The 26,459-nt window shown below is 35.5% G+C and overlaps 1 protein-coding gene across 1 annotated transcript in view; it reads left to right on the top strand.

Annotated features, from left to right (window-relative positions):
- CUNH1orf21 (chromosome unknown C1orf21 homolog) overlaps positions 1-26,459 on the top strand; it is a 113,469-nt gene that overhangs the window by 19,807 nt on the left and 67,203 nt on the right. Inside the window, exon 2 of the mRNA XM_015816638.1 lies at positions 17,626-17,846. Coding sequence (XP_015672124.1) covers positions 17,753-17,846 — 94 coding nt within the window. The 5' untranslated portion in view covers positions 17,626-17,752. The remainder of the gene's footprint in view (positions 1-17,625; positions 17,847-26,459) is intronic.

Consider the following 26,459-nt stretch of genomic DNA (forward strand, 5'->3'; position numbering starts at 1 on the left):
TGTCCAGCATCTTGGATTCAATGCATCTATGCCCCTCAATTTTATACATTAAAATTCTACCCAGATTGCCTTGGAAGTCTTTTGAGGAGGGTGGGCAGTCTGTCTAGACTGTTCTCAATAAAGCTCTCCACTCTGGGTTAAATGATGCCACTAACAACAGAATTCACTTGGCACAGCTAATGCATACAGGATTATGTATGATAATGCCTTCTTGGATTAATCTGATGCCCACTGAATCCATCTAGTACAATGCTCTCTCTCAATAGCCATCCACCAAATGAAATACCTCTGGGAATTTATAAATTGGGTATAAAGAAGATAATCTGCCCTTGTTTGGATACACAGATGTTTACTGCTTCTGAAAAGAGATTGTAATCAGTTGTCGTGGACTTTAATCATTCATTTACAGACTTTTGAAGTGAGAAGGCACATCTGGATGAATGAAATGGGATAATCTGAGGCTTCTCAAGGCCAGTGGCTGAACTTAGTGTTTTGATGAAAATGTATTTTGTTCTGCTAGAACAGGGGTGTCAAACTCGCAACGTCACTTGACATGTCGCGACGTATCTTGACTTTTTTTTCATTGCCGGCAATGGGGTGGGCGCAGTTTTGGCATGACGCATCCGGCCCGCCAGCAGTTTGACACCCCTGTGCTAGAATTGAGTAAAAAGCTAATTACACCTTCCTTATAAGAAAGGCAGCTATAAAACTAGGAGAATGGAAAGAAGGAAAAACAAGGAAAGGCATTAACAAATATACTGTATACTGCCTTCCAAGAAAAAAGACTTTGGTTGCCTTTGGGTTAGCTGAAGAGATATTCTGTAATGAAAGAAGTTTTGCAAGTGTATCTCTTCAAGAGAAACAGTTGACATCATCTACAGTGGTGCTTAAAAGTTTCCACATAAGTTCTAAAATTAGATAAGGAGAACCCAATTAAACAAATGAGTCAAAAACATTGTTCATTGATGTATTGGTAACAGTTATTCAAAGCTATGCCTTAAATAACAAATATGTAAATCTTTGTTTTAAATAACTCGGACAGCAATAACTGCAGCTAAACATCTCTGACAACTGTTGATCAATCTTGCATATTGGCTTGGAGAAAATTGAACCCACTCCTCCTTGCAGAACAGGAGGGTGTTGGTGGGCTTCATCTCGTGAACAGCCCACTTTAGATCCTTTCACTATATTTCTCTGAGATTAAGGTCAGAACTTTAACTTGGTCATTCCAAAACCTTAACTTTCTTCTGTTTTAACCACTCTTTACCTGTATGATTTGTGTGTGTGTTATAGAAGGAATAGGGTTCTTATGCTGGAGTGCAGTGTTTGGCTTTTGCCAAACATAACACTTTTCATTCAACCCTCAAGTTCCATTTTAGTTTCATCCATTTGCAGAATATTCTTTCAATAACCTTCTGGTGTATTTTGTAAACTGTAGATCAGTGTTTCTCAACCTTGACAATTTTAAGGCATGTGGACTTCAACTCCCAGAATTCCACAGCCAGCAATGCTGGCTGTGGAATTCTGGGAGTTGAAGTCCACATGCCTTAAAATTGTCAAGGTTGAGAAACACTGCTGTAGATAGACAGCAGTATTTCTTTTGGTGAGTAATGGCTTTTTGCTTACAACCCTGCCGTGCATACCATTCTTGTTCAATGTTCTCCTAATGGTGGTGTCATAAACACTGACATTTGCCAATGCAAGAAAGACCTTTAGTTCTTTATACGTTATCTTGGGTTGCTTTGAGACCTCCCAGAGTAGTACATAACTTTGCTATTGGGGTGATCTTGGTTAATCAACCACTTCAGGGGAGGGTAACAGTGATGATGAATTGCCTCCATTTATACATAATCTGCTTGACAGCAAACTGGTGGAGTTCAGATTTCTTGGAAAGAATTTTGTAATCTTTTTCAGCCTGGTGAGCACCAACAACTGTTTCTTAAAGAATCACCAGAAATCTCCTTTATTCAAACCATGACATTCTTCCACATACCTATGTTGTGAAGTTCATACTTCGATAGTGAATAGCCAGGATTTTGCTCTTTAAATAAAGCAGCACCGCCCACACTCACCTCTGATTAACATCTCTTTGAAACAAAATTATTNNNTTTTTCAGCCTGGTGAGCACCAACAACTGTTTCTTAAAGAATCACCAGAAATCTCCTTTATTCAAACCATGACATTCTTCCACATACCTATGTTGTGAAGTTCATACTTCGATAGTGAATAGCCAGGATTTTGCTCTTTAAATAAAGCAGCACCGCCCACACTCACCTCTGATTAACATCTCTTTGAAACAAAATTATTTATTCAGAAATATTGAAAATTCCAAAGAGTTCACACACTTTTAAGCAGCACTTTATTCATATAATTGTATTGATAAAGATTTTTGCTCTATGCATGAGTTAAAAAAAGGCAAAAATATCCAGAGTTCAAATCTAAATATGTGTATTGTATGATTATTAGTTTACAATGGTAGCTGCAAGATGTTAACATTGTATTATCTAAACCAGGGGTAGGCAACCTTGGCTCTTTTATGACTCGTGGACTTCAACTCCCATGCTGGCTCAGGAATTCTGGGAGTTGAAGTCCACGAGTCATAAAAGAGCCAAGGTTGCCTATCCCTGATCTAAACATTAAATAAGATTGAAACAAATTATCTTACATCTGTCTCTGGTTTCAGCTCAGATTATTACTGGTCACCTATTGTGGATTGAAAAGTGGAGTCTCCTTGCTTCTATTGTTATTCTTAGCCAACTGGATCATTTTGTCCCTATGCTAATATATATTTGGGGACGGGCAATTGAAAGGTATACAGATTTTCCTCCTGTTTCCCTCTCAACAGTAGAGAGAGATGTGAAGGGCTGAAGTAAATTCAATGCACATTGCTAGCAAAAGAGAGAAAATGAGTCAAACCAGAAGCTGCTCATACTCAGTCCAGATGATTGTCACTTGTTTGCATACCTGGTTTTCTTAGGAGAAGAAGAAAAAATAATATTATCTTTTCTCTTCTGTCAAGTTCACTACCTGAAGAACATATATAGATTGTAAGCCTGTGGATGAATGCAGAACTGGTCGATTCTTCAGATTATTTACAGAGGCTATATTGCTGGAGTTTAATGGAAATGGCCACCAAAGGTCTGGGTAACAGAGAGTTCCTGATTCAGTTATTTTCTCCTTTGTATGGCAATGTGAGTTTCCTTGGTGAAATTTTAAATTAGATTAAAGGGTTTTTTTATAATAAGAGGAGAAAAAGCAAAAATTATTTATGATTTACTCAAAGTATATAAACTGGCTAGTAGGATATGGATTTTGTGTGTAAAATCAATGCTAATGGCAATAGTTACTTAAGTACCAATCAGGTTGCTTAAAATGGATTTATATGTAGTTTGACCACTTCTCCCCATTCCATACATAAAATATCAAAGGTGAATCTTTTGGGGAGAAAGAAGGTTCATCAGTCTGACACATTTTCACTCCTCGTGGTTGTACTTCCTGAATGAAATTAGTCCATCATTTAATAAATACAATTAATAGAAAGTTGGGTTCCTTTTTTCACATTTTTAAAAACTTTTACAAGGTTAAAATGAAGGAGAAAAAATGAGCAGCTGTGTCAGTAGAAGAAGTGCTCTAGACAGGGTGGAGAAGCTGAAAAGCCCTCTTAAAGTAGAGACAATTGTAATTTGAAGTGTTTGTTTATCGTTTTTTGGCTAGTTAGGCTATTTTCAGGTATTTCTTGATGAAATGTTGCTTCCTACAAGCTGGAACTTGTTTTATCGTGAATTATTGAGGAATGCTTTATAAAAACAAACTGAAGTTTTATTAGAAAACTGTTTACCATAGCATGTGGTATTTCACTATTGCAGAATCTTCCTTGTGTAATGAATGCACTGGCATTGATTCTTTAAGAAAAATAAAGGAGTTGAATGAGTTTTGTCTAAAAATATCCATGAACTTTGATGGGGAAGATATTGTGGATACATGTAGTGGAGCTTATAGAAAGATGCACCTATCTTTCCTTCCCTATATAGTGAGACCATAAGATGAGGCAGGGGCAGGATTGGATAGGCAAGTTTATCTACATATTAGCATTTCATGAATATCAATTGATAGGGAAAGAGAAGAGAATAGCAACTCATTATTGGACAATGGGATATGTGCACCCATATACTCTAACTTCTAAAACCAGTGCCAGGGTTTGGAAATTACAGTGGTCTTGCATAAAATATTAATAAAGCCTGCTTGCAGGTTTAGGCCTGAATAATTGATATAATATTTAGTGACTTTGCTTTGTTCTAGCGTCTATTAACCAAATATCAAATAATGTCTTATGAAAACAAGCCCTGATTTCAATAAACATTAGTTTAGTGAATTCAATTGCACTAGGAGTGCAGGTAACAAATTATTAAGCCCTGATTTCAATAAACATTAGTTTGGTGAATTCAATTGCACTAGGAGTGCAGGTAACAAATTATTTGTTTGCCCAGATTATATTTACCTGCCAGCAAATAAATAATGCACAGTTGTCCCCCAGGGCATACTGTTAGTATTTACTCAATATTTATTTTACTTTTCTGCCAGACATCATCTTCTATCAAGCCCCAATCAACAACACGTAGGATTATGTTGGTAGAGTCATGATCCAGATTGCAGTCTGATATATTTGGAGGAAATCAGATAGGGGAAGGATAAATTAGGGAGTATTACTATAGTCGTGCCATTATTTTACTTGAAGTTAAAAGATAACATGAATACTGCAGATGTCATAGCACTGGGACATGTTTCTATGTGAAGATGTTCATTGAACCTCTCTCTGACCTTTACCATGACTTGAAGAAATGTGGTAGGATGGAAATGGTTGAAAAGGATATGTTGTTCCATTCAAGCCAAATGATTCCTTGAACCACTACACTAGATTTGAAGGAATTGCTTCAGTGGCAGATTCCAAGTAAGAGCTCCAGGTTTTAGCTAGCAAGACCAGTTCAGGTTCTGCAAATGTGTAATAGCAGCTAGAAAGTAGGTGTTAATTCAGTGAAGTCCAGAGTTGAAAAGCTTCCAAGCAAGATCTGTTGATCCATCAATTAGTTCTTTACCATAGGAAGTTTTAAAAGCAGTTTTTTGTCAGTAGTGTCAACAGTGTTTTAACAAATGTGTCGCATAAAGTGGTGGGTTTTAAACTGTTTTGAAGCCTGCCTTTGAAACCTAGTGGGGATTATTCTTGTTGTTGTTGTTGTAAAACACAGTTAATACATAAAATTATTTTGGTACAGTGGTATCTGTGGTGTTGACTAAAGTGATTAGTAATTATTAACACTGTTTAAATAACTTAGAACTTTTTTGAAAATGCCAATAAACCGGGGAGATGGTTAGCACATAGATTGAAAAAAAGAAAAAGAGAAAAAACTGATAAATAAGTTGCAAGATTCAAAAGGTGAGTTACAGTTTCAAAATGATACAATTAAAAAAATTATCAAAGACTATTATGAGATACTTTACAATAGAGAGGAAATTTCAAAAGAAAAAATACAGCAGTATTTAAAAAAAGCAGACTTACCAAATATTTCAGAGAATATTCAAAATATATTAAATGGAAAAATATCAATGATGGAGATTATAGAGGCTATAAAAAGGCAAAAAAATGATAAGACTCTGGGTCCAGATGGATTACCTGCAGAGCTTTATAAATCATTACAAGATATACTAAGTCCTATATTGAAAGAACTGTTAATGAAATACTTTTGGAGGCTAAAATACCAGATACATGGACTGAAGCCAATATTACCTTAATATCCAAAGAAGATTCTGATCTAATGCAAATAAAAAACTATAGACCAATATCGTTATTAAATGTAGATTATAAAATTTTCGCCTCAATAATAGCAGAAAGATTAAAGAAATTTTTGACCGAATTTATACGTACAGACCATAATGGTTTTCTACCTAAAAGACAGATAAAAAAATAATTTAAGAATGATTCTTGATGTGTTAGAGTACTATGAAATTCATCCAGGGAAACAGATGGCTTTAATATTTCTTGATGCACAGAAAGTGTTTGACAATGTAAACTGGAAATTTATGTTTCAGCAACTAGCGGAAATGGATTTTGGAGAAAACTTTATAAATTTGATTAAAACAATTTATTGTAAACAAACAGCCAAAATAATTGTAAATGGAGATTTTACAGAAAACTTTAACATTAAAAAAGGCACAAGACAGGGATGCTCACTATCTCCATTATTATTTATACTAACACTGGAAGTATTGAATAGAAACATCAAACAAGATATAGAAATTAAAGGACTGGAGATAAAAGATTAAAAATATAAACCACAAGCATTTGCAGATGACTTGGTTTTTATATTGGAAGATCCGCTTGAAACAAGCACTAAACGTATGGAGAAAATAGAAAAATTTGGAGAAGTGGCAGGGTTGAAAATAAACAGAGAAAAGACTAACGTGCTAACAAAAAATCTAATAGAAAAGCAAAAAAACCAACTAGCAAAAAAAAAACCAAATCTTCAAATAATTAAAAAAGTGAAATACTTGGGAATTTATCTAATAGCAAGATGTGTAACAATAAGGTGACCAACTTTTTTACAATAAAAAGGAGGACACAAATAAATTGAAGAAAAAAATATTGTAAATAAAAGAAACATTTTATTCATTGCAACAATAATACAGAATACACTATAATATGATAAGTGCATAATAAAAAACATTTGTAACAACATTTTATATTGTAATTATGCTTACATGCCTATTAATTATTTAAATGAGTACTTTTCCATTGAATGAATATTTTTTGTCAAGGTATCATCTAACAATATATTGGAAATATCTGAACAAGAAATATCCTTCATATTGAATTTTACGGCAAGTGCTGCAGCTAGAGTATCAACATTCAATCTCGATTTTCACTTTTCCAAAAATCATTAGCAATTGAAAAAACCCTTTCAACTGCTGCATTAGTTCCATGGCAGCACAACGTAAATTGAACACCCTGGCCACACCCACCCGGCCCCCCGAGGGCAACCGCAATGCTGATGCGGCCCTCAGTGAAATTGAGTTCGACACCCCTGCCCTAAAGCAAAAAGATTTTGGTTAAAAATACATTTATGGTTGGAGAAAATGACTAAAAAACAAATAGACTTTAAGCCAGAATTATTTTTGTTAGGAATAATAGGAGCAAATTATGAGAAAGACTGTATATATTTAATTCTACACGGGCAGCAAGAATTGTATTTGTCCAACATTGGAAAAATGAAAATTTACCAACTGAAGAAGAATTAATTAAGAAAATTTTAGAGTGTGCAGAAATGGATAGATTGACTTTAACGATAAAAGAGAAAGGAGACTCAGTGTATTTTAGAACATGGGATAATTTCTATCAATGGCTAGAAAAACGAGTTAGAGAGAAAGGAATGTGATATGTAACTTTGAATATATATTAGCAAGAAGAAGACCATCGAGCGATTAATTAACATACTGTTTATGATAATTAACTACTACTCATCTTTTTTTTAAATATATGAACCCAGACATTATGCTGTTTGCTAAATATTGAGAATGTTATTTTAAACAAAAACCCAACCCCAACCCTAACCCTAACCCAAATCCCAACCCCAATCCCGACCCACCTTATTCCTAATCCTGTAAAAACTAATAATATATATATATGTAAAAAAATAACTTAGATCACTGAAGATTAAAAAGAGAAGTATTATATCAGTATTAACTATGATTTAAAATGTCAATATGCAAAAGATTATTTAGCTTTTTTGATTCAAAATAGAATACATCATTACAAAACTGCTGCAGATTACATCAAAATATTTGTTGTACAATAAGGGTCTCTATCTTAAGCTCATTATTTAAATATTATAGTCTCTGCTGTATTGTTATTTATTGTTTGTGCATATTGAAAAAAAAATAAGAAAATTTGATTATTTTAGTGCAGAAGACACTTATGATTTCAGTGTTTCTGGAAGCCATGGATCGTATTTTCAGTTCAAGTAAGATAAATGGGAAGGGAAGGAGACACAATCTCTGTTACTTTGCAATTACGCTTTGCAAATATAGGCAATGTGTAAGAGCTACAAAAGTTCCATTGGATTATCTAGATTTGATATAGTAAATTAACTTCACAATCTCTTCTAGAGTTCCCATTTTACTGCTAGCTTGGATATATGGTGATATTCCCTGCTTTACTGTAGGTGTTTCACCATTGGTTTTCTACAGGTTTTCTACTTGCTTTTTCTACAGGTAGTCCTCATTTAGCAACTGCCTTATACAACATCTGTTCATAGTTATGATGGTGATGAAAAAGTAACTTTATGAACAATCCTAGCATTTATTACCTTTGCAGGTCTGAAAAACAAGAAAATCTGAAGGAAGATAATAAGCACAATTGTGGTTTTACATTAGCAACTCTTTAGTTTAATATCGAGTTGCCCTTTGCAATTGTTGCTACATGAGGACTACCTCTACATGGATTAAAGCAGATTTTTTTTACAAAGATAAGTGTATACTGAACAGTAAATCAGAATACATAAGGAAAGATCATAGCATAGCTCCCCTGAGATCCTTCTTTTCAATTGTGACATCAACACATGTATCCATTAGCACTCGATCATCTTACAATTTAAAAAATGTTTCATGTTATTTCTTTAATTCCTAACTCTTCTCTTTTTCACTCCTTAAATAAATAACTGGTAGTTAGGACTGTTTGTAATCGTTGCAAGCTAAATGTCCTAGGATTGTCGAGCATCTGTGGCAAAATGCCATCATTTTTATGAGAGAATATGACCCCAGTTTTATCTAATTTACTCAAGGATACAGACAGATAATCATGTCTTTCAGGCAGGAGCAGCACTATTCACTAAGCATGATTTATACATAGCTTCTCACAGAGACTCCTCAGACTCCTCATACCTACTCAAGTGTGGTGTCCTGTATCGTCCTTCATTGCCTCTCTTGGCTCTGCTTTCCTAGACTGACATTGGAAGCCACAGCTAGAATACAAGTATCAGTGACACCCTGGATGAGGATCAAAAGCTGTGCACAACAGTGTGCAGATGGGGACTACAGGAACTTCCTTTTTTCTCTACAGCAACCAGTTTCCCCTTTCTACCTCCATTCCCAACCTCTACTTGTGAAAACTTTTAAAGTGCATAAACTTCATCCTGCACCCAAAGGCTCCCATTGTTGCGGACACTGCTTCTTTAAAATATTTTCTTTTTTGCCAGTTTCTAGAGTTCTTTTGAAGATTAGTAGGAATTGTCTCATCTACATCCTCATTACACAATTGGAGTCTTAGCTTTGAATTATTCCTCTAATATGTCTTCCTCTCAGAGAATATCTTGGACTTCCAAACACTCCAGACTTGCCTTTCATCGGTCATGGAGAGGTGGTTCCACTCAGACCTAGATTCCTGTATTGCCTGAAAGTTTGGGTGCTGCTGCCTCTAAGCAGAGACAGTTGACTTAGCTTCCCAGAAACCATCCACTAAAGCAGGGGTAGGCAACCTTGGCTCTTTTATGACTTGTGGACTTCAACTCCCAGAATTCCTGAGCCAGCTATGCTGCCTCTAAGCAGAGACAGTTGACTTAGCTTCCCAGAAACCATCCACTAGTGCAGGGTTAGGCAGTCTTGGCTCTTTTATGACTCGTGGACTTCAACTCCCAGTATAGCTGGCTCAGGAATTCTGGGAGTTGAAGTCCACGAGTCATAAAAGAGCCAAGGTTGCCTACCCCTGCACTAGAGTGTCTTACACAACCAGATGGAAATCATGGAGAAATCTGCGAGTTTAGGGCCACATGTCTTAAAGTTGCTAAGATTAAGAAACACTGCACTAGGGTGTCTTATGGAGCCAAGTGGACATCCCTTGAAGACTTTGCTCAGAAGGAAAATGTAAACCCTTGCGGAATAATATCCATCGTATTGCCAGCTTCTGTTGTATCTGCAACATGGCTTGGAGCTCCCTTTGCAGTCTTCTCTGGCTTCTCTTGTGAGCAATACTGTACTTACCTTTTTCCTAAAACACTGATAAAACTTTCCTGTTGATCCTTAGCATGGATTTTGCCTTTAACACAGCTGTCTCATGTCTCCCAAGATGTTTTTCCTGGATAGTTACAAACAGTTCTGCAGACTTAGCCAGCTCATCTGCAATCTTAGCCAAGTCACTATTTACTACTTACATCAAGATACTTTATGAACAAGTTAAAAAGTAGCAATCCATATCCTTGACAATGTGTACTTTTCACTGTCTTCCTTGGAGAAAAATGCCCGTTTGCTTTCTGTTTTTTAATCCATTAGCAATCCTTAAAAGGATAGCCTCTCTTATTCTGTGACTCCTGACTTTACTTTGATGAGGAACTTTGTCAAAGGCATTTTAAAACTCCCACTGTATGGTACAACCTTCGTTCACTCCCTCAAAAACTGTAGAAGTTTAGTGAAGCCAGATTTACCTTTGCAGAATTTTCTGTGCTTAGTTAATTCTTCTTTGATTCTAGTTTCTACCACTTTTTCCTGGATACGTGTTAAGACCTATAATTTCCTAGATTGCCTGTTTTATTTTCTAAAAGTAGTGTTGCATTAGTTATTTTGCACAATTCTGGTCCTGAATCTACTTTGATGGATATGTTTGCTAGAAAATTAGTAATTTCACATTCAAGTTCCTTAAGAAATCTTAGGTGGATGCTATCAGGACTCAGTGATTTGTTTTGTGATTGTGTAATATTTCAAGATGCTCTAAATTTCTATTACCTTAACTTGGTAAATTTACCTCCCTAAGAAAACTAATGCAGGCTCAGATATTTGTCTTATATCTTGTCTTATATCTTGAGAAATGGAAATAATTCATGCAGTTTTTATATCCTTCTTCAGCAACTCTTTCATTTCTTGTCATCTGTCAGCCCAACCATTTCTTTGCTTTTGTTTTGTTTTGTTTTGCTTCAAATATTTTTAAACAAGCTCTTATTGTTTCTCTTAAAACTCTCTTCAAATACTTTTTTGTATTACGTTTACTGTGCACATTTTCTGCCAGTTTCTGCTAATTTTTTCTATTCCTCATTGGAACACCCTTTTATTTTCTGAAGGAAGCCTCCTTAAGTGTTACAATTTCCTCGACACTGCTAAAGAGCAGTGTTGATCTCTTTCTGATTTACTTGACCCTTTGCTACCTTATGTAAATATATTGTAGTTCAGCCTCTGTTTGTCTGTTTATTTACATCCCCATTTTATCATTTTTATAAATAACCCAAGGTAGCAAATATATCTAATACCTTTTCTTCACCCTATTTTTCCCACAAACAACAATCCTGTGAGGTGAATTGGGCTGAGAGAGAGTGACTGACCCAAGGTCACACAGCCAGCTTACTTTGGTATTGATGCATGAGGAGAAGATTTTTCAGTTATTATGATATTAAAGCAGGGGGAGAAATCTGATCATTTTAGCTGATCTAGTCTCTGTAGTGATAATTGAAATGCTTCATTATCACAAGGCCTTTGTAGGTTTCCATCATTTTTTTCACTTTCTCAAGATCAGTCTTTTTTGATGAGAAAACTGATAATATATCTCTTAATCTAATTTAATTTTTGTGGCTAGATGTTATCCATGATAGGTCTATAGAGGAACCTGGTTTTCTAGTGGTTCTTTGTATGTTAGAGTTTATATCCTCAAGGAGCAATCACTTCCCCATTGTGCCAATTCTTGTCCTTTCTATAAAACATGTATCCAGGAATGACCATATCTCACTGATTCTCTCTGTTCCATTAGGTCTCTGTTACATCCATTATCTCTTATTTGCAATCAAGGCATAGAATACTAAACAGGATTCATCCTGTAATTCAATCCTTTTAACATTTTTTTGCTTCAAGAAATAATTCTTGAAATTTCCAGGTTAAAAATTATTCAGATATGTGCTCTTGTATTTTCAATTTTTTTATTTATTTGATCAGATCTGTGGCCACCATTTTGCAAAGCAACTTTGGGCAACCTCAATTATAATTCTTCTTTGTCTTTATTATTCACTCATAAGTGAGTAGTAAGTGTTTGGGAGCCGGTTTGGTCATCCTTTGGTGATTGAAACAAAGACTGCTCTTCCAAAGAATATATCTTTTAGAGTGGAAGATTAGATTTTAGCCATGTTTCTCAACCTTGGTGACTTGAAGATGTGTGGACTCTCAGAATTACCCAGCCAGCATCCCATGTTGGCTGGGGAATTCTCGGAGATGAAGTCCACACATCTTTAAGTTGCCAAGGTTGAGAAATACCAGCTTATAGTGTGGGATAAAAGTAGAAGATTATATCCATGTAGCTTCCTGGCATATCTCCAACAAAGCACTTTGATAAAGGTAGGCTGCTAGTGCTGCCATCATAGATGGTAGAATGAGCACAGATCCCAAGAGGGCACTTTTGCATAGTATCTCTTAGCAGAGCTTAGAACTTAATGATTGCTGCTATTTATATAAATAGTGGAGGGGAAAGATTCATTTAATCAAAAATGAATATTAGTCCTTCCCAAAAGATACTGTATGGTCCAAATAGAAAGGAAGTACCGTACTCCTTAGACATTCTGAGATTGGAATTGTATTTCTGTTGGTATTAAGAGTTTGCAACAACAACAGAAAAGACAATGTGATAACCACATGGTTAAGGTGTTTAAAATTGTGCTTTGCATCAAGAGAAATGGACAAGACAGAGAATCCCCCCCCCCCCATTTTCTCAAAGCACCATACTAGGATTATAATTATAGTTGCTCAGAAGAAGATCTAGAACAAATAAAAGAAAATAAGTCTTTCACATAAAACATTTACTGTAGAATTCATTACAAGGCATGCTGGTGGCTATTAACTTGAATGGTATAAAGGAGGACTAAATGAACTCATTAGGGTTAGGTCTATGAAGGGCTATTAGGTTTTGTTGGGCATGTCTCCAACTACAGTACAATAACTTGGGAGAGGGACATGTCTCCATCTCCTACTTGCAAGAGGCATTTGAGTGGCCATTATAAGGAACCAAAATCCTTATTTAACATAGATCTTGTCCTAATTGAACAAGGACATTCTTAATATTCTTCTTAACCAATGAAATTAATAGCAGTGATCTCTTCCCAGCCATCGTCCAGGAGTTAAAACATGATCTTTTTGTTAAGGTTCAAGGAAATGAGAAATTTAATGAAAATAGAATTGTATTTTCTATAAGTTCTAATTTCTAATTTAAAAATTGTAATAAATAGGAAAATTAATAAAAGTGCTAATTAATGTATACTACTATGCAAGTCAATATTGTAGCACATCTTGTTGTATTTTATGATGGTCTGTAACTCCTTGCCTTAAAATCCATAATTACTTAAATATTTGCATTATTAATACTTTCTATGTGTGATTGTTTTTATTTGACAATGCATGCATTTTTATCTTGTGTTTTTTCATTTCTCTGTCATTATTTTAAAAGCAATAAAAATTAATTTAAAAAGACTTCACTCTATTTATATGCTAAAATGGGTAAATTGGATATCAGATGACACATCAGAACAGCTGAGAAGTAAGCAATGATTTGGAAAGGAGAGTTGATTACTGCAACAGTGACCTACTTAGCAAATACGTTGCTTCTGTTTCTGCACTATTAAAAAAATGTGCCACTACTCTCCAGAATGCCTGCCTTGCATAGTGTGTTTCTGTTACTACACAACACCCACCATCAAGACTTTCTTTCTCCCAGGTCTTCCAAGCACTATTGTGCTTCCCCTGCCACCAGATGTTCTGTAGTACTTATTAATTAGAGGACGTAATTTCCATATGGATGTTTTCCAGAGAAATCTTGCACACATGCCATAGAGACCTTGCAATAGATTTGATAATGGCCTGCTGTATATACACTGAGTACCACTTTGTGTAAACCAGCATCAAGTCACACATTATATTAATTGTGTAATTCTGAGCTAATTCTGCTGTTTATCCAACCTTAAAAATAAACACTGTTATATGGATTTGAGTGCTTCAATCTTTTTTTTCTTGGGCACTTGGTTTTGAATGGATGCAACTGAAAGATTTTTTTAACTCTCTCCAAACTGACTTGAAGCAGCTTGAAGAGATGATGGATTAAACCACTCGACACAATATATGGTGTTTCTGATCTGAATGTGGGACTCTCCACATTGAAATCCTGCAGATTAAAGAATTTTGTGGCAAATCACTAGGTGAAACATCAAGGAAAGATCTAGTGCTCTTAATGAGTGACTGGAATGCAAAAATTGTAGATCTGGAGGCACAGTATGTAGAATCAGAAAGATTCAGATTGGGTAAATATAATAATGTGACAGATAGGCTAATAGGCTTTTGTAGAGAGATTTCTTGTGTACTGCCAGCATTTGTTCAAGCAATATAAACAGACTCTAGATATAGACATCACCATATGGACAATACTGAAATTAAATAGACTAAATAATGAGAAACAGAAGCTAGTGAAATGTAATCTAGTCAGACAGGACAGGCTAGGTACAGATTGTGGAACAAACCATAAATTATTGGTGTCAGATATACAGATTAAATTTAGAACATTAAGTGACTACGTGTGCCAGCAAGATTTCACTTGAAGGTCAGTCAGAATATAAGATCAGTGTAAGGAGCAGATTCAGTATAATAACTCAAGCAATAGCAAACTAGGAATTATAAGAAGAGATAAGAGAGATCATGAAAGTTGAAGTGGAAAATGTATTCTCGGAGTTTCAAACAAGAAACAATCCAAGTGTTTTCAGAAGAAGGTATCATCAGAGCCAGGAGAAGAGAGAGAATAAAAACCTATGGCAACAAAACCATGCAGTGACTGAACAGACTGTCAGTATGAAGTGTGAAAGGACAAGAAAAGATGTAGCAGTCAAAAATATCAAGAGATAAAGGAAATGAACAAGAAAATGAACATTACTAAAAATATTCATGCATTCAAAAATCAAAAGAATTGCAACAAAATTTAGGCTTAAGATGAACACCTAAAAATATTACGGAAGAGATTTGATGTGCTTAAAGGAAGATTAAAAAATCATGCTGACAACTTTTACAAATAGAATTATAAAGTGGAGCATTTGCAGAGCAAAAATGCATTTTAGAATTAGTTCTTGGGGAAAATGCGGAATAGAGGCAGTAGACCAGCAGTCAGATAGGACATTACCAGCCACAAAGCTCCCTGAACTATGTAAAACTTGGACTAGAAGAGGCAGTTAAAATACTAATAGTTTATTAGTGGGTGGCTGGGCTATTGTTTTTTTTTTTTATTTTTGTTTATACTATGTTTTTATTGAGGTGCTGTGAGCGAGTAGGCGGCTATATACATTTTATAAATACATAAATAAACAGCAGCATGCCAACAAATATGGAACAAGGGGGATTGAGATAAATTGGTGTATATATCTGTACTGAAGAAGGAATCGAGAGAAGTTATAAATTACACAATGTTTCTTCACCTAAACTAAGATCATGCTTGCAGAGACAAATCCTGCTATGAAAGAAGATTTTTGACAAGGCAGAGACACATGAGGTCAAATAACCAACAGAGGATGAATATGAGGAAAGCAAAAACATTTAAAGAGGTTGATCTTTGCTTCCTTTAACTTTGTAGCTTGGGTCAGTACTCCAAGATTAATGGAATACATGATTATAGATCTGCAATAAACTACAAATGACAATAAAAATGAATTCGCAGTGATTCAGTATGGAAAGTAAACTGAGACAAAGATGCATATTATCCCCATGTCTCTTTTCTTCAGTGAATATAAGAGTGGCAGAGTGAAAGAAGTACTGGTGGCCCTACTTCGCTAAATGAAGGCCAAAAAAGATGCAAAAAACTCACTGAAATCACAGTTAATGGCAACCAAAATGTCATGGGACTGGGATGTCTGAGGACCATCTCTCCCCAGTTAAATCAGCCTGCTCTTCTCTGTTAGATCTGGTAGATAAGACATGCTGAAAGGTACCATCAACTAGGGACCTGCATCTGTTGAGTCCCAAGAGACATACCTTTGCTGCCGAAGTGCCTGCCTTATGGACTATGCTTCCCCCTGAAATTGGATTAGCTCCATCTAACTTTCTCTTCCACTGAATATAGCAGGGAATTGTCTGCATAATTCTGTCCTTGGAGGTATAGATGCATCCTGGCATTTGAATATCTTTTCCAAGGTCTATCAGTTCCACCAAGTGCTAGTCGACAGCATGTTTTCCGTGTCTATAATCGATCCTAAATGGCAAAAGCTATCCACCACTTTGGTATTTTCATTGTCAGTTCTAAGGCTGGTTGCTGTGCCTGCTGTTATTAGTTTGGTCTTCTTTATATTTGATATTAGTCCCATTTTACTTACATAATAAGCCAATAAATATAATTAGTACACCATGGTTTCATCTATGTGTTATACATTATAATTTAATGTAATATTTAGTCACAGCAAGCTATGGGATTGGCGTCACCCATCTCACCCAAGCATAACTGTAAGATTAGAAACTATAGTTTTTCATCAAATCCAGACAGCTTGGTTAATTTTAAATGTTTCTATAATGAACCAGTGTCAGATCTTGCTTTATAAGGCTTCTTGTTTTTACAAGAGTACCATGTTTCAAGGATGTTTAAGTAAAAGTGAACACTTGAATTTTTTGTGGCTGTTCTGGAGAAGGGAAGCTTGTTCTTTAATGATATATAACATTGTTTGTTGTATTCCAACATAACCAATATTGATTATAATGGCAAGCAATTTTATAGAAATAAACCTAGCTTTTCCCTTCAGACTTTTATAGGCTCTATAAAAACAGATATAGGAAGAGCAGACCAAGTAAACACTGAAGAATAAGTGCAAGAATTATAAAAAGTAGGATTTGTTGAGTAGCTAAATCCCTCAAGTGAAGAATAGGAGACCTGAAAAATCTAGCTTATGGATTAATAATAGTACTCACAGATCTGTGTGCTATTTTACATTATGCATAGGTATTTTCTGGAAGGAGCATATCTCACAAATTTGAGTCTAAGGGATTCTTTAGAAAGCCCATGCAACTTAAAATAATATCCATATACTGGTTATGATTAGCTGAAGTTCAGTCCATTATGTGGATTTATTTAGCAAGATGGTGATAGAGTAGAAATTTGATGCTAAAGTCTAATTTATTGGGGTGTATGGAATTGATCTTATTCAATTATTCATAACCATCTGAACAACTATTTGCTCAACAATCTTTATCAATAATTGATCCATTTCCAAAAGTTGACATACATGATAACTGTGTGTTAGAAATGGAAATACTTTGTCACTAAATCAACATTTGTATGAAAATTCTGCAGATTTATCTCCTTGAAACACACACGGCTTATACATGAAGGAAGGAATTGCTTAAGTGAAATGATTTCTTTATTTTGTGTGTTGTGACGAAAAAGAAGTTTTAGCCATTAAAGCAAAAGTATTTTTTATATAATTTTATAGAGGTTAAATCATATAAATTATTTTTTCTATAGATAAGAATGTATGTAATAAGGAAAAGGAACATCCTTCTTTTTAAATATTGTAGTGTGGAACACAGTAGTAATAGCCATGTAGCTCATACACATATTGATATTTTTTTTCTTATTCCTCTTTTTTTGTATCACAGATTTTTAAAAGTGTCTTGACTACAAAGCTGGAAGGTGGATTATTTTTCCAAAAACGCAAAGACCATGTGTGCATACCTGTAGAAATGGTTTGCGGCTTAGTCAAGCTGGAGTTGACTAAATGAAACTATGGGCTGTGCATCAGCCAAGCATGTTTCTGCTGTACAAAATGAAGAGGAAGCTCAGAAGGGGAAAAACTACCAGAATGGAGATGTATTTGGTGGTGAGTTTTATTTATTGTGGATCTATATTTTTCTTCACCCTTCTTACTTTCCTGCCTAAAATCTATTTGTTCATTGTTTCTCAACATTTAATTTCAGAGGATTTAATTTTGGAATGCAACTGGTAGTACTTATGAAAGAAGTCATCTCCCTGAAAATCTGTGCTGCTTTCTAGCTCCAGCTTCTTATTACAATGTTTATAAAAATGTGTTCAAACTATATGAATAGTCTCTGCGGATACCTGTTATTGCAACTCTTTTCTCTTTTGAGATATTTCTAGTTATTTGGGTTGGAGCTTTTACTGCAGCTTTTGTTCCCATAAGGCCCTTTTTATTCTACAGGAGTAGAATAATAATACAAAAATAAGAATATGCATAAGTTTTCATATATTTCTCCAGACAGTAGTTTTTTTCCTTTTAAAATGTATGTTATTTTGGCCCAAAATTGTGTGTTTGTGTGTGTGTGTGTGTGTGTATTGTTTGTGCACAGAATACACCATAAACATGAGTTGTTCCTTAGGATCTTATTGAATTGCAAATATATAGAATAGAATAGAATAGAATAGAATAGAATAGAATAGAATAGAAAAATAACTTTATTGTCACTTTGAATGTACACTAATCAGCATACATTACAATGAAATTTCATTGCATTCAACTCTCAAAGGGTCACCACCTCCGATATACACTACATAAATATGACAAAAATAAAAAAATACGGAATTATGCATATACCCACATATATTATATGACACAGAGAATAAGGTAAAATAATAAGATATATTTTCAATGAATTGTTGAAATTGATAATATTTCTCAAAGTTAAATGAAAAAGGGATAAACATTCCAAATAAGGATTAACGATTAATTCTATATTAATAAATGTACATATTTTCAAAGTCTCAGTATATATACTTGTTTAGGGTATTCCAGATAATGTGTGAAGTCTTCATAAACAGGATACCTGTCACCTGTTGAAGGGAAGATGATGATTGATACATTACTATATGAACTGATACATTACTATAGTAATTATTACTAAGAATAACTTCAAGTACATAGCATACGACGGATATTAAACATTGCCGTTCATTGAAATTGGTCACTAATAGTAGTATAAAAAGCCTGGGAAATATGAAGCAATGGCGATCCAGGAACATACGTATGTAATACTTTTTTAAAAAATCCTTTATTTAGAAATAAATAAAGGGACACTTGTGCTGATGTCCATGACATTCCTGCTGGCCGTAAAGTTATTAAGAGTTAGAGCTGCAATTCAGCTGCAAGTATATGACATAGCTCTCCAGATATGTGCAGAAATATTAGGTACTCAATAATGGAGAATATAACCAGGAAAAATTACTTTTTCAATATTCTCTGCCCAGTGTATTGTAGAGCTTTTTTTCTTAACCTGCTTTAATGTCTTGCTCTCTGTGGTATTGGAGGAAAGCAAAATGTATCCTGGAGAAACCTAAGACACTAGGTTACATATTCTTCCAATGCCCTTTCTACAACAAACTGAGTCTTAACCTTATAACCTGACTTTCTAACATAAGTTCAGCCTGTTTGAAAATAATCTCATTATTTTTTTTTGGACTGGGATCTTACTATCTCTAGGATAGATGCAAAATTTCTTTCAGCTGTCATTCCTTTATGCAGAAAATCGGTCTCCTATTTTAAACCTCATATATATAAACATAAACACTTTTTCTGCTGTTTTACTTTTTCTGCTGTGTCTCGTTTGTTACAAATGGTCACAAAAAGATGCACAGTCCCTGATGTGTTAGCATTTCAATACTTTAATCATAAAATAGTTTTTAAATTTAGTTTTAAATATTTAGATTTTTGGAATTCTATTTTTGTCTATAGTATTTAGAAGATTGATCTGTTGATCTAGAACATTTTTATCTTCTTACAAATACTATATAAATACTTGTTAGTCACTCTAATAAAGTACTATCACACTCCTGTTGTTTTGAGACCTAATAAACAATAGGAACAAATTTGTTAGTCACTGAATCAAAAGTAAACAAAGAAGCAACACTGTGTACAACAAGTATTCTAACTCTCCTTGTCTTATAAAAATGCCAGTGTTCCTGTGAGAAAGAAGATTTTTTTTTTTTGCAGTAGGATAGGAAAATGGGAAAAGCACAATTTGTTTTCTGCATGTTCTTCCCATCTCTACTTAAAATTGACTTAGTTTATCAGTTACCAATGTTTTCCTGTACGTATGACTGCAATGAGACTGAAATTTTGGTTCTAAGTCATGATGATCCTAAATTGAAGCACCTGTATTACCAGGCCCAATTTTATTATCATTTTATGGAGATTGCTAAGTGAATCATGTCATAAATGCAAACCCATTCTCTTAAATCATTTTTTTTGCTAGAAACCAGCAAACAATGACAGAATAATAATAATAATAATAATAATAATAATAATAATAATAATAATAATAATAATAATAATAATAATAATAATAATAATAATAATAATAATAATAATAAAAAGTTGGAAGGGACCTTGGAGGTCATTTAGTCCAACCCCCTGCTCAGGCAGGAAACCCTATACCATTTCAGACAAATGGCTATCCAGTCTCTTCTTTAAAACTTCCAGTGTTGGAGCATTCACCACTTCTGGAGGCAGATTGTTCCACTGGTTAATTATTCTAACTGTCAGGAAGTTTCTCCTTAGTTCTAGGTTGCTTCTCTCCTTGATTAGTTTCCATCCGTTGCTTCTTATCCTGCCTTCAGGCACCTTGGAGAATAGCTTGACTCCCTCTTCTTTGTAGCAGCCCCTGAGATATTGGAACACTGCTATCATGTCACCCCTCTTCCTTCTCTTCATTAAACTAGAAAAAAAACATTGCAAACTGGGATCATTTTGCTGCAGGATGCTGCAGCCAGTCATAAATGTGATCCCAGGGGGGGGATATGGCAGCAGATATTTTGCGATGGCCAGAAGTGCTTTATGGGGCATACAGCACCCTTTCTGCTGCTGTTGTAACTTGGAACAGTTATTAAATTACTGGTCATAAATTAAGGACTTCCTGTATAGATATCATTTTATAAACCAGGACTTAGAAAGTTCACACTTACAGGATTTTAATGACCAAAAATCTTATGAGATCATCAAATATTACAAAATGTTGATAATTTCTACTCACCTATTCAGTATTCTATATTTGGACAAAGGTGGAAAAAAAATAGAAGTATGTCAAATAAGTTCTGCTGAATCTGTCATCTATTGATTTAGGACAGCACTTTCCCTGAACTTTGATAATGAGATTATTTCCCCCGTTGTGATAGGGGCCATGAAGATTTGAGAGGAAAATATACTCCACTTTGTTTGTTGCTAGCTTTCATTCACATTGAACAATAATGCAATAAGTGGCTTTCTCCTCCAGGGCATTAGTATATTGCCAGATAAGCATCACTTAGTCTTATTCTCTCCATAAACCAGGAGCATCTTACCGAGTGTGTATATGTGACTCAATTCTTAATGTTTCAGTGTGTACACTTATTGACTGGTTCAGATTCACTGGCAGAGCAATTCTAGTAGTAAAATTGCAAGATCCAAAGTTCGAGGGTCTCTTATTCAAACCCGTGCTGGGTTAATGCTGGCAGGAAATGCTGGTGGATTTCTATGAAGATTCTCAGTCATTCAGGTCATGGTTGTCCCAAAGGCGCTTTTTCAAAAGACAACACGACTTTGTTTTTCCTTGAAGACATTTCGCTTCTTATCCTAGAAGCTTCTTCAATTCTGTCAGAACTGAAGAAGCTTCTTGGATGAGAAGCATCGGTTCTGTCAGAACTGAAGAAGCTTCTTGGATGAGAAGCGAAACGTCTTCAAGAAAAAACAAAAAATGCCCAGTTGCCTTTTGAAAAAGCATCTTTGGGACATAGAAGGGTGGAGTGATGCCTTATTCCAGTGATGGCGAACCTTTTAGAGACTGAGTGCCCAAAAACCGCCTCGCCCCTGCTCCGTCCCCGCCTCTCCTGCCGACAAGGCCACCCACCACCTCCACGGCCCGCCACAGCTGATCTCCCAGGTGGCCCAGCAGTGTCATGACAGCCACGCCCTCTGTCCACACCCTCTGCACGCGATAGGGCGCGCGGGTGGAGTCTTGTCCTCGCTGCCCAGCTGCCATGTCCTTGGCTGCACTGCTCCACGCAGGTTGCGCCCTGGGCGACTTCCTCCGGGGGGCTGCTGGTGAGGGGACCACGGGGGGGCTGGGATGATGGCGTGCATGCCCACAGAGAGGGCTCTGAGTGCTGCCTCTGGCACGAGTGCCATAGGTTCGCCACCACTGCCTTATTCTCTTTCTTTTAAAATGTATTGTCTTTGGTGGCATTTAAGTAATTTTTATCTATTAATGCAAATGGGAGAAAATAATCTCTTTCAGTCTGTAAGGCTAATACATAATTCTCCATCCTCTTGACTCCAAGACTCTGAAGCAACATATGCTTCCAGACCATTTCCATTTGATGATCTCTGTTGGAACTATCATGCTGGAAAAGTATGGGACAGAACTTTCCATTGCATCATAGAATGAACTTGAAAAGAAAGAGATCTGAAATATCCTATCACACTTAGAGTGCCTTCCAAGGACCAAAGAACAGAGTACTTGCTGTTAAAAATATAAGGGAAGTATTAGTTATATGTAAAGGTGGGTAGTTTTCTGTTTTTAAAACTCAATATTTTGGAAGGTGGAGCCTGCTTAAAGTTTTGTTTTTAAGCATAAGAAATGCTTGAAATCAGTTTGCAAGTTTCCACGAAATATAACTTAAAGAGTTTTAAAATCTACAAAGTAATCTAAATAACTCTATAAAGTTTCCTATGAAAAAAATAAATTAGAAAACATACTGTGATTACTTCTGGTGGTAATTGGGGTGGGGTGGTTTTATTTTTATGCAAGGAAATGGCTAAGGCTCATTTTCTCTCTAGTAGAATTTTAAAATACTAAGTATTTCATCTATTTAAAGCCATTTAATCTCAGGCATTAAAAATGTACGTAAAAATTCATTTGAAAAAGTGAATATAGCTCCATAAAAATAGTATTAATGCATAGGCTGCATTTTCCGCTGAAGTAGCAGTTACAGCACTTGAGTCTGAAGAGTGCTAGTTATATATTTCAGTTGAATAAATAATTGATTCTACTTTTCATATGACAAACTGCGATTAAGAAATGTTATATAACCTGGTTCTAAAAGGGCATAGTCATCTTTATCATTCCAAATAATCTTCCAAACTATTGAACTTTCTCTCTGAAATTCCCAGTTTGTTTCTCCACTCATTCTGATTGACATCTCTGGCCAGAAGCACTTTGGGCAAGCCCACAGAAAGTTTTTAGTTCCTTGGAATGCATGTCTGTCTTCTTTTTAATCCAATCATATATTTAATTGTTTGGTATTAATATTTAACTATGTTTAAATTAGCAATATTTATATTTAATGCCTTTCTAGCTCTTGTTCACAGGCTTTTTGGTTGATATCTGCCCTCTGATTCATAAAATTTCCAAGGTTTCTCAAATAATCAGATAGGAATCAAGCATAGGCAAGCATAGGCATATTTCTTGAAAGAAAACATATTCATCCTGAAAAATTGAGAATATTGTTTGAAATTTATTGCATTTCACATTCTATTAAAGACACATTCTGACTTTAATTCAAATAGAATTTTTTATTAGCCTGGACAAAAAATAATTATTGCTTTATTAACATCAGCTATCTTCTAACAAAGGGAGTTTGCCTCCCATGGGAAAAATCTTTGGGTACAACATAATGCAACAACAGACTTTTGTATGTTTGAAATTAAGTAAGAGGTTTCTGTCTCTGAAAATGTCCAGATTCTCTTTGTATAGCAATCAGTTGTACATAGAATCATTTCAGTTAAAACCATATTGTCCTATTAAACCAAAAGCGTGCAAGACATGAACATGAAAGAATGTTGTCAGTGGAAAGAGAGCAAATAAATTAAATGTCTCATTCCTTTTCCTTTTAAAAATCAGTGGAATTCTTTTTTCTAAAGATGTTCTAAGACAAGGGTCCCCAATCTCTGGTCCATGGATCAGTACCAGGCCGCCGCATGCCAACAACCAGCCAACAACCATGCACAAGCAAGCAAAGCCACATTTGCGGGATGCAGGCAGCACACAAAACCACGCACCCTCCGGTCCGTGGAAAAACCTCTCTCCATGGAACCGGTCCCTGGCACCCAAAAGGTTGGGGACCTCTGTTCTAAGACATTTATTTGATGTAATTCAGGGACAAGAAAATTGTTGTGAGGACAACACTGATTATACAAAGGAAAACATAATTGTATATAGCCAGTGCTTTTTTTCTTAAAAAAAAAAATGTGCCGGAACTCACACACATCATACAACACGCCTTGCCTACCCTACAAGGTTCCATCCAAAAAAGGTGCCGGAACTCCGTTCTGTGCGTTCTATGAGAACAAAAAGCCCTATATATAGCACAGAGAAACTTTATGACTAAAGGACTGGAAAATAATGTGATCTCCTTCAACTGAAGAAACCACTCTTACATCATTCCTACACTGATTTTTTTTCATTAGTGCACTTTTCTGGGGTCCAGGCAGATCTCTGAAAATGAGAGGCAGAAAAGATGTTATTAGGACAATTATGTAAGATCCCAACTGTTCTGGCCTAGAACATCAGACTACAAAGTAACTATAACTGTCATTCTTCTCTTAGGTTTGTTGTAATTTAACCTTGGAAAATTATCCAGCCACAATAAAAATTAGAGTGGTAGGTGTGTAAAGCTCACAAAAGAAATTATTCTAAGGATAGGGGTCTTTATGATTGTTTGAATCACAGCATGAAGAGAGGAATTCTAGTTCAGACATAACATTACTCAAACCATGCTGATTTAGGATTTTCAGGCATTTATAGCGATCTGAACCATCTGGTTGATCTCAGAATATTATTAATTTAAAATAGAAAGCCTACTTGTTTTTAAGTTTTGTTTTCATCTTGGTTGGCTAGATTTTAAAAAATGCCAGATGTCTGTATCATTTTTGCAAAAATGGAGATTCCATTAATTTATAACAAGCTCTTTAACCATTAAAATGTTAGTTCTATATATCCCAGTGGTTTTGCACAACTTCCACTTGAAAAAAGTATCTAACTCAGGCATGTCAAACTTGCAACATTACGTGACGTCGTGTGACGTATCACGACTTTTCCCCCATTGCCGGCAATGGAGTGGGCATGGTTTTGGTGTGACTCATCCAGCCCGCAGACCGGCAGTTTGACATGCCTGATCTAACTATATAAGCTATTAGCTATTTGAAGATAATGACTTCTCTAACTGTCGCTTTTATTTTTCAAATTTCTAATCTATCCAATACCAAAACAGTGCTTTGAGTATTTCATGATATTAAAAGAAGAAATGAAACATTAGTTAAGAAAAGAGAAAAGTCATCCTAAGGAAACAAAGTAAAAAAAAAACAAAAACAACAACATATCACACCCGGCTTAATCCAAGACATGGAGAAAGGGCCAAGGTTTTAGGGCTCACTTGAAGGTGGGTAAGATAGAGGCCAACATGAATCTCTATGGGAATGCTATCCAGAAGGCTAATGATGTGACACAGAAAACACTTTTCCTAGTCTGATTAGATGCTTGATCAATGGAACCCAAAACAAGCTTGTCTTGTATCTTGTCTGTTTGCACAAGACAGGTAAACTGTATGGGAGACAAGTGATTTCCTTAGATCAGGAGTGTCAAATTTGCAACATCATGTGACATGTCGCGACGTATCGTGACTTTTTCCCCATTGCCGGAGCTGGGGTGGGCGCAGTTTCGGCATGATGCATCCAGCCCATTGGCCGGCAATTGACACCCCTGCCTTAGATAACTGTGTGTGGCTATCCCTATGCTATGTATGACATTACAGATAATAACCAATGGCTTAAGTTACATCTGGAAACTTACTGGCAACCACTGCAATTTATAAAACCCAAGAGTTGCTTGAACAGTGAGCACTGCTAATGCTGCTGCATTCTGAACCAGCTAGACTAGAGCTTCTAAATGGTCTTCAGAGATAGCCTCATATAGAATGTAAGATGACCAGGACGTGAGAGACTGTAAGGGGGAGCCTCTTAGACCAAGGATAAGGACAACTGGTGCTTGAATTGGACTTGTGCAAAGATTTCTGTGTCACAGTTGCTACTTTTTCCTTGAGCAGCAACTAAGAGTTCAAAAGAGCCCTGGATTACACAGCAGTCTTAAATCATCAAAAGCAACCATATTCAGGACCAAAGGTGGACTTGGACGTCCAGAATTGGGAGATCCAACCATTCCCTGTCAGTCAGTCTTGCTAATGTTGAACTTCAGCCTCTTCTTCCCCATTCAAACCTTTGTAGCTTTCAGGCTCTAAGTAAGACCTTAACAAGCATTTTCTTCCTTGTTATAAAATAAATTATTGCATCTCATATAGGTCTGTATATTTTGAATTCTAGCTTGTCTATATCAGCAGAAATTGTTGTGGCAAAGGATACTTCATTTAACTTTGTTGTAGTTACTTGGAAAGTAACAGGTAATGGTTGCATGGATTGGTGGTTATTATTTTATACTAAGGGTCCTTTGAAAAG

Source organism: Protobothrops mucrosquamatus, unplaced genomic scaffold (assembly GCF_001527695.2).
Source record: "Protobothrops mucrosquamatus isolate PMUCROS unplaced genomic scaffold, P.Mucros_1.0 scaffold472, whole genome shotgun sequence".
Classification (NCBI taxonomy): domain Eukaryota; kingdom Metazoa; phylum Chordata; class Lepidosauria; order Squamata; family Viperidae; genus Protobothrops; species Protobothrops mucrosquamatus.